Source organism: Elaeis guineensis, chromosome 3, assembly GCF_000442705.2.
Source record: "Elaeis guineensis isolate ETL-2024a chromosome 3, EG11, whole genome shotgun sequence".
NCBI lineage: Eukaryota > Viridiplantae > Streptophyta > Magnoliopsida > Arecales > Arecaceae > Elaeis > Elaeis guineensis.
Genome location: NC_025995.2, coordinates 2,271,396 through 2,280,057, shown reverse-complemented (window position 1 = coordinate 2,280,057; position 8,662 = coordinate 2,271,396). Strand labels below are relative to the sequence as shown.

Below are 8,662 nucleotides of genomic sequence, written 5' to 3'. Positions count from 1 at the left end.
CGTGGACCCAGGATTTTATCACCAGATCCTAGGGCAGATCTCGATCCAACGGTCGAGATTGGTTAACTAGAGTACCTACTAAGGGATTAGATTACTGTAAGGGGATTAATTAGGGGCAAATTGGGGATTACGTTATATTCAAAATCTACTCGGGAGGCCCTCCGCCCAAGTTGCCAAGTCCCCACGATCTTGATTTTAGTTAATTAATTATTTGGACTTAACGTTATTTTTCCTGTTACTTGTTATGTTAAAACCCCTATAAACGTCTCCGTGTTGCTCTCACCGTCTCCTCTCAGACCAAAGCCCCCCCACCTCCCCTCTCTCTCCTTCTCTATCTTGTTTCCAGGCCGAAAGGGGAGCGGTGAAATCGGAGTTTTAGGGTTTTTGGTAGGGAATATTTTCCTTCTTCCACGCCTGTGAATGTTTGTTTCTTTGCTTCTTGATAGGTTTCTTATTTTTGTTCAAATTTTTTAGCTTCTTTGAAGATTTTAATGGCATTATTTGGTTTACAATCTAGTTTCCGGCTCGTGATTGGGTCTGATGTTGTGGATAAGGCCATGAATCAGCCAATGCCGGTGGTTTGATTCTTGTTTCTTGGTGTACCTTTAGAGTTTCTGGCGATTTTTGTGTTACTTTAAGAGGAAGGAGCTTATTTATTGTTTTCATTTTCTCTTTCGTCGTAAAAGTTATTACTTTTCAGTGATTTTCTTTCAGTATATCTGTGTTTTGTGGCTTGTTATTTGGGTTTCTGTGATTCTCGTTGGGCTTTAGGGTGGGGAGGGAGATTGGTTCCTTTAAAGGTTCCAATGGCAAGATGTATTCTTTTGCTTCTGAACTTGTTTTCAGCTCGTGATTTCGGTTCTTTTATGGTGATTACAGCTCCAATTCGGTGCCGGTGATCTGGTTCTTGATTCTGTCTTTCCAAACTGTTGAGATGGGCGGGTTTTGTGGTATTTCACTGATCTTTACCTTTTTCTATAATCAGCATTGGGGATTTAAAGATTCTTGCGTGGGTCTAACTGGGAGGAGCTAACTTTTGCTCCAATTGCTCTTTAAGTCTTGAAAGGTTGTGCTTTTTAGGAAATAGGTACATATCTTTTGTATGAACTTTTGAAGATCTCCGTGTTCTGGGATTATTCTTTGTTTCCCTGAGATTCTTTTAAGATTTCTTATTTACTTTCTTGGATCATACCATTGATTTTGTGCTTTGGAATTTTCGTTTTAATATTGGCGGTTTTCTGTCGTGACATACCTATTTTTGGCTGTCTTGCGGGAAGACAGCCAGAATCGTGGTTAGAAGAGTTTTCTGTGTGGATTTAAGTTGGATTATAGCTTATTTATTGCTCTGCTTCTCTTATATTGCTAAAGTTGTGCATTTTAGACAAAAAAAAAAAAACTTTTTTTTTGGGCATCTTGGGGTTCTGCTTATTTTATCTTTTGCTCTGCTTTGCTCCTAGGTTGCACCAAAAGATTTTTAAAAAAATGGGCATCTCGGTTTTCTGCGTATTTCCCTTTTTGAGGTTTCCATTTTTTTGTCTGCCGTCTTGATCATTTTTTTATTGAAGAGAGATTTTCTTAGTTAGATCCCAAGAATTTTCCAGATTTGTCTCTGCATTTACTTAAGTATTCCATGCATCAAGAGTTCCTGTCTTCCTTTTTTTACATGGGTTTATCATTATTATTCTTTCGTCCCCCCTTTCCGGATTACCTGCCGACCATCCGGTCACCACTTTGCCTGAAAGCGTCAGTTGCATGGATCACTGTTGATTGATGTAACTTTCTTTGTGGATTTGTTGGTGCCCCAACTACCACAGCATGTGCTGCACGAAAAGCATGTAGATGTCATAGATTTCTAACCAAATGAAAAAAATGTCAACATTAAATTTTTTTTTCTTTCTTTTTGGTTTTTTTGATACTTTGTGTTCATTGTAATTAATTGTTGCCCTACCTGATTTGGTGATGTTGGTGTAGAATGATTTTGGTCTTATCCACCTATCCACAGCTTCTGTTAGTGCACTGCACATCATCATTCAACAAATATATAATATTACATGCTGGAGTATAGTCTTGGCTGAGTCTCTTTCATATACCCTTTCTTCAAATTTGTTCTTTGACCATTTCTTGTAAGCCCTTTCAAACATTGTCTGTTTGATTTGGATTATAATTGAATCTGTCAATTTATTTGGATCAACAAGAAGCTTTGCTTTTCTACCAAAAGAAAAACAACAGGCTTTGCTAGTTATTATGTGCTGAATAACTCTTCTATTTGAGTTTGGTAGCAACAGACATTAATGATCGCTTTATTTATAATGTCCATAATGTTTACTCTCCATAGCAACATTGCATATTTTGAACCTGCATTCTAATTTTATGAATCCTGATATCAGGTCAATAGAAAGATTCGACAAGATTACTTGTTTGTTTGAGAATGGCAACAAATTGGACATCTCTACTCAGTGTTTTACTAATCTTATGTTGGGCATTGATTGGAGAAGCAGAATATATGAAATATAAAGATCCAAATCAACCAGTGAATGTCCGGGTGAGAGATCTAATGAAGCGAATGACTCTTCCAGAAAAGATCGGTCAGATGACACAGATTGAGAGACAGGTTGCATCAGCTCAAGTTGTGAAAGACCACTTCATAGGTATGAGTCTAATTTTTATTTATGTACTGTTGTTCTTATTTGTGAATAAGGAGTAGAAAAAGATGTAGCGAATATATACTGAAGCTGAAGATGTTGTCCTCCAGGAAGCCTACTGAGCGGTGGGGGAAGTGTGCCTAAACCTCAGGCATCGGCTGAGGATTGGGTTAATATGGTAAATGAGTTTCAAAAGGGCTGCCTATCAACACGTTTAGGGATTCCAATGATCTATGGGATTGATGCTGTCCATGGCCATAACAATGTATATAATGCAACAATTTTCCCACACAATGTTGGTCTTGGAGCAACAAGGCAAGTGTACAGCAATTTTTAATTAACTGAAGTGTTGGTCACTTGATAAAATTCCACCTTGTAGAAACAGTCTGAGTTCTGCGGTTGTCATATTTCTATAGTTTTATACAGTCGTACCTAGACAGCATGCCTTCATTACATCTCCATGTAAAACTACTATGTTGTGAAACTTATTGCTATTTTGCATGGATATAAACTTTGTCAATCAATGGTACTCTTTCTTTTCCCCCTCTAGAGCTGCTTGAGTTACATCCACATGAACTTGCTTTGTGCATCTCAATTTTTTATTATTGTGCTCTTAATCCATATTTCTTATTAAATACAAATACAATAAGCATAACCGTCAAGCCTTGTCCTAGCTATTCAAGGTCAACTCTAAATCTTCCTATTTAGGGCTAATTAAATGCACATTTTATTTGGTGGGGAAAGAAATTGGTGTTGATGTCTCTTTTTTATATATTTATCAATCCAATACGAGATAATTAAGGCAGCAAACTCCAGACTAATTAAAGGAAAAAATTGTTTACCCTTTTATAGTTTTGTTTCCTGCAGTCCAGTCATATCCCCTTCTAGTCAAACCAATCCAATTTCAGTAATTTCTAACCTTGAATAGGAAAATCCTTGAGCACTCACACAAAAAGAATGTTTCTAGTTCTTGTTGTGTTTGTGATCTTACCAGAAACTTGCCTTTCATCAGGGATCCTGATCTTGTAAAAAGAATTGGTGCTGCAACTGCTCTTGAAGTCAGAGCAACAGGCATTACTTACGCTTTTGCCCCATGTATTGCGGTAAACATCAAAACCAATACTTCCAGTAAATTTTTTTTGTAGTTTTGAATTTTCAATACAGAATACCTTTGAGAAAAGAATTTTTCAATATTGGAACATAATAGAATGAGTTTTTTCACAGCACCTCTTTGTACTTTCTGATTATGGATTTATTTGAGATGTTCAGGTTTGTAGAGATCCAAGGTGGGGTCGATGCTATGAGAGCTACAGTGAAGACCACAAGATTGTCCAAGCAATGACTGAGATCATCCCTGGTTTACAGGGAGATCTCCCTGTAAATTATAGCAAGGGTTTCCCTTATGTCGCTGGAAAGTAAGGGATTTAAATCTAATAAGCATTTAAAAAGAAAGTATCTTGTTAGTATGTTTGTTTATTTCACACTATTATTTGCCACCTAGTCTTCATTTGTGTCGTATACTGAAACTTCTTAATTATTCCAGTCAAATTTATGTTGTTTTATTTTTGCATATAACATTTTGCTATTTGTAAGATTCATTGGCTTTAGGTCTCATGTTCTAAAAGACAAGAAATACAACAGATAATGCACCTAAACAAAATTTTTCAAATTCTAAGTTGGAGCTTGATAGCTCCAACTTTACCATAGGTAAAGAACTCATAAAGAAATTCTCTAGAGCTTAAAATAAAGCTCATGTGGTTTAATTGTTATGTCTGTCATAGCTGGCATATTGACACTGACGCCATTGCATATTTGGTAAATTGAGAAGTCTAATAAAATAATAACTGGTTGGACAGGAACAATGTAGCGGCCTGTTCCAAGCACTTTGTTGGCGATGGTGGGACACATAATGGGATTGATGAAAATAATACTATAATCGATCAGCGTGGACTTTTCAGCATCCATATGCCTGCTTACTATGACTCCATTGCCAAGGGAGTCTCTACAGTCATGGTTTCTTATTCTAGCTGGAATGGTTTGAGAATGCATGCCAACCGTGGTCTAGTCACAGGCTTCCTCAAGAATAAGCTGGGTTTCAAGGTAGAGATGTTTGCCAAAGCTTTTTCTTTTCTTTTATTTTCTTTTTCTTTTTTGAGAATAAACGTTCACTAAATATTATAATATTAGCCTAGCCAATTCCAATTTTGATCATTGCTTGCATTAACTTTTAGTATTAATGTTACATTACTGAATGTTTAATGGTGATAAAATTTCAGGGCTTTGTCATATCAGATTGGCAGGGCATTGATAGGATTACTACTCCACCTGGTGCAAATTATACCTACTCTGTCCTCGCTGGCATCAATGCCGGTATTGATATGGTCAGTATTCCTTGCCACTGTATAAAGTCAATAGCTGCTGTTACCATTGTGCTGTTGAAGGATAAAGAAAATATTATCACAATAGCTTGTTGAAGTACTAATGCTCTAATTTATATCCCTTTGTTACAATGTGGGGAACTGCTTTTTGCATCAATTTTTGAAAACTTGAATGGTCTTGAGGTGCCCAATGCCCATTGACCTGTCTGAAATACAAAAGTTGATGACTAATTGCCCAATGCCCATTGACCTGTCTGAAATACAAAAGTTGATGACTCCATGTCACAGCAGAGGATGCTAGAGGATTAAGGATCTTGTTATTTGTTTTGTTTTCTTTGAAACATTATTCATTGTTCATTTAAGGGAATATTAGACATTTATCAATACTCAATTATGGAACAATTTTCATAGTTCCATGTTCACCGATCAATTTTTTATTTTCCATCTACTATTTTTGTATCCTTACATTATCTCTTGGGGGGTGTAATGCAGGTAATGGTTCCTAATGATTATACTCAGTTTATTGACACTTTGACATCCCTTGTGAACAACAAGTTCATCCCCATGAGCAGAATTGATGATGCTGTAAGAAGGATTTTGCGCGTGAAATTCACCATGGGTCTTTTTGAGAACCCCTTGGCTGATCTTAGCTTTGTTGATCAGCTTGGGAAAAAGGTCACTTGCTTTTCAACCTGCTGTTCCTGTGTTATTTGATCAGACCTAATTCTTCTTGTCCTTTATAAAAAAACATCCTGATCATCAAACTACTGCCACTTTTGTGTTGAATGAAAATGCTTGTTTCTTACAACTATTGGATCTTGTACAGGAGCACAGAGAATTGGCAAGGGAATCTGTAAGGAAATCACTTGTGCTGTTGAAAAATGGGAAATCTACTAACAAACCATTACTACCCCTCCCTAAGAAGGCACCAAAGATTCTTGTTGCTGGAAGTCATGCAGATAACTTGGGCTACCAGTGTGGTGGGTGGACAATTGAGTGGCAAGGAGGTAGCGGCGAAATTACAGTCGGTGCGTTCACTAAAACATCCCTCGCTTATTTTTGTTCTGTTTCTCATTTTTGACATATTTTTATGTTTTAGGTTAATCATGTCCCTAATATGTTAATATGATGTAAATACTTTGCATTTGGCATAATTGTTTAATTATGTTACTCAGTAACATAAGATTATGTAAGATTGTTGTTTTTATTTCTCCTGAAGAGGAGAGTTAAAAACCATAAGATACAAACAGCCATGATTGCTGTTGATCTATTAATTGTCCAAGTGACTAATGATCAACAACACAGAAGCACAATTTTTGCGATCCTACATCTTTCTTCTGTTTTTTGAAACCCTAAAGCCTCATAAGGTACATCCCCAGTTATTGCTTTATATTGTAACCTCCTGGTATCTATTTTATATCTTAGTTCCACTTGCCCTCATCAAAAATCCATCACTCAATATTGCAACCCTTTCCAGAAATGTTTATTACTTGCAAGACGATGATTTCATGCTTCTCTAGTCCCAAGCTTAGATTGCCATTCACGGTGGTGTAATGCTTGCTTTTGAAGCACTGTGTACAGAACAAATAATTTAGCATTTCCTGTAAGATTTTTCTCGCTGGTTCAGAGTGATCATTTTTATTTAGTGTCAATAGCTTGAGAGCTATCTATCTCACGAGTCTCGTTTGGGAGATGAGCATGGAAAGCATGAAAAATCTTAGAGTAAGCTCACCGATAAATTGTTATTGCTTTACAGGAACCACCATCCTTAATGCCATTAAATCTACTGTGGACCCTGCAACCAATGTCTTGTTCTCTGAGAACCCTGATGCCAACTTTGTCAAGAGTAACAACTTCTCTCACGCCATTGTTGTTGTTGGGGAACACCCATACACTGAAATGTATGGAGACAGCCTCAACCTCACCATTCCTGATCCCGGCCCCCGCACCATCCAGACAGTCTGTGGTGCTGTCAAATGCGTAGTTGTCATAATCTCTGGCAGGCCTGTTGTGATTGAGCCCTATGTTACTCTGATAGATGCGCTTGTGGCTGCATGGCTTCCTGGCTCTGAAGGCCAGGGTATTGCTGATGTCCTTTTCGGGGATTATGGATTTAGTGGGAAACTTCCTCGCACCTGGTTCAAGTCTGTGGACCAGCTGCCCATGAATGTTGGCGACAAGAGTTATGATCCATTGTTCCCATTCGGATTTGGCTTGACAACTAAGCCAAGAGCAGCGAGGTAGAGATCAAATTCCAGCAGACAACTGTAATCAAGATTTTTCTTATTTTTCGTATTGTAGATGTTAAAAACGATTATCTGATGAGGTTCATTGCTTCATATATTTGATGTTAAATTAATGAGATAGATGGTTCGTCTTCATTCAGGTTTTCTGCTTTTGCTTTTGTGAGAAAGGACTGATATCACAGATGTTTCTTTGTTTGTCGTGTAATATGAGAAACAATATCGATATTTATTAAGATTCAATTGAAACTACAATACTGAACTGTGGGGTTTATTGGAGGTACAAGACTATTTTGAAGTCTCTGTCCCTTCATGTATACATAATATTATGCTTGTGTTCTTTGTGTAACACGCTGTACGCCTGTTCTTGGAGGGTAAATGGAGATAGAAAACAAAAGACATTTAAAAGCTGGGAACTTAATTCTCTAGTCTGAAATTACAAGGGAGTGGATGCTACAAATATCATCACAGCAAGTCTCTCATTACGAATGCAAGCATAATATTATTGAAATAAAATATATTTATGGAAATCGGATGAGTGTTGATACATATCCCGAAGAAATTCCCTAAGAAGCCAGTAAAACGGTGTTGACAAGTTGTTTGGTGCTGTTTCTTTATTTTTCTAAAAAAAATATTTTTAAAAACGGATTTATTTAATTTCTTAATGAAAAAAATTCTTTTATATCTTTAAAATTTGCTAATCATATCTGCATAACTGCATTTCATAGATGTGTTTACATCTCATAAAAGAACAAACTGGAAGCTAATTTTTATTTTATCTTCTCTTAGAAGTTAGAATAATATTTTAACTTCTGCCTCAGATGGAAGCACTTCTTAGATGATATTATAAAGCACTTAGATTCCAATTGGCTGCCGAGACAGTGAGAAAAAAAAAGTTACACCAGAATCTTTTTTTGCAATATTTTGTACTAGAAAAAAATTTTCAAAAGTAAGACTTTTTGGGATAAAATTGGGCCCAAGATATGCTCTAATTACATAAATGTTTATCCTCCTCGTGAGTTAGCAGTATTGCAAAGACAGGTCAAAGAAGTTTCCAGTTGGCAATTTAGTTGAGAATTATCACAGACAAACAGAAAAAGGAAGTTTAACAACTTCCTCATTGATTCTTTTTACTTGAATCAAAAATTTAAATTGCATTCTTTTCTTTTTGGCATAAATGATAGTTTTTTTTTAATTTTTTTAAATAAATTATAAAAATTCTTCTAAAATTAGGTTAAAATTATATTTAAGTTCAATAATTTTAAAAAATCTACATTTACATCTTTTACTTTTACTTAAATCCTATATTTTAATTCAGTCCATCAGACATCCCGTTAATGTATAATGGGATTCAAAATGCTATGTAATAATTTTTTTTAAAAATGATCAAAATAACCTT

The 8,662-nt window shown here is 36.1% G+C and overlaps 1 protein-coding gene across 2 annotated transcripts; it reads left to right on the top strand.

Moving 5' to 3' along the window:
* The first annotated feature begins 238 nt into the window (after positions 1–238).
* LOC105042391 (uncharacterized) lies at positions 239–7,401 on the top strand. Of its 2 annotated transcripts, XM_010919574.4 has the most exons (11): positions 304–387; positions 880–950; positions 2,388–2,648; positions 2,753–2,957; positions 3,655–3,745; positions 3,912–4,057; positions 4,499–4,742; positions 4,919–5,023; positions 5,513–5,695; positions 5,847–6,048; positions 6,777–7,401. In XM_010919574.4, the coding sequence occupies exons 3-11, from the start codon at positions 2,429–2,431 to the stop codon at positions 7,262–7,264; spliced, it is 1,884 nt and encodes a 627-aa protein (XP_010917876.1). In that variant the 5' UTR covers positions 304–387; positions 880–950; positions 2,388–2,428; the 3' UTR covers positions 7,265–7,401. The 2 variants fall into 2 exon arrangements, with proteins under 2 accessions (XP_010917875.1, XP_010917876.1); XM_010919573.3 differs by lacking the exon at positions 880–950 and having other exon boundaries at positions 239–387.
* Positions 7,402–8,662: the final 1,261 nt, after the last annotated feature.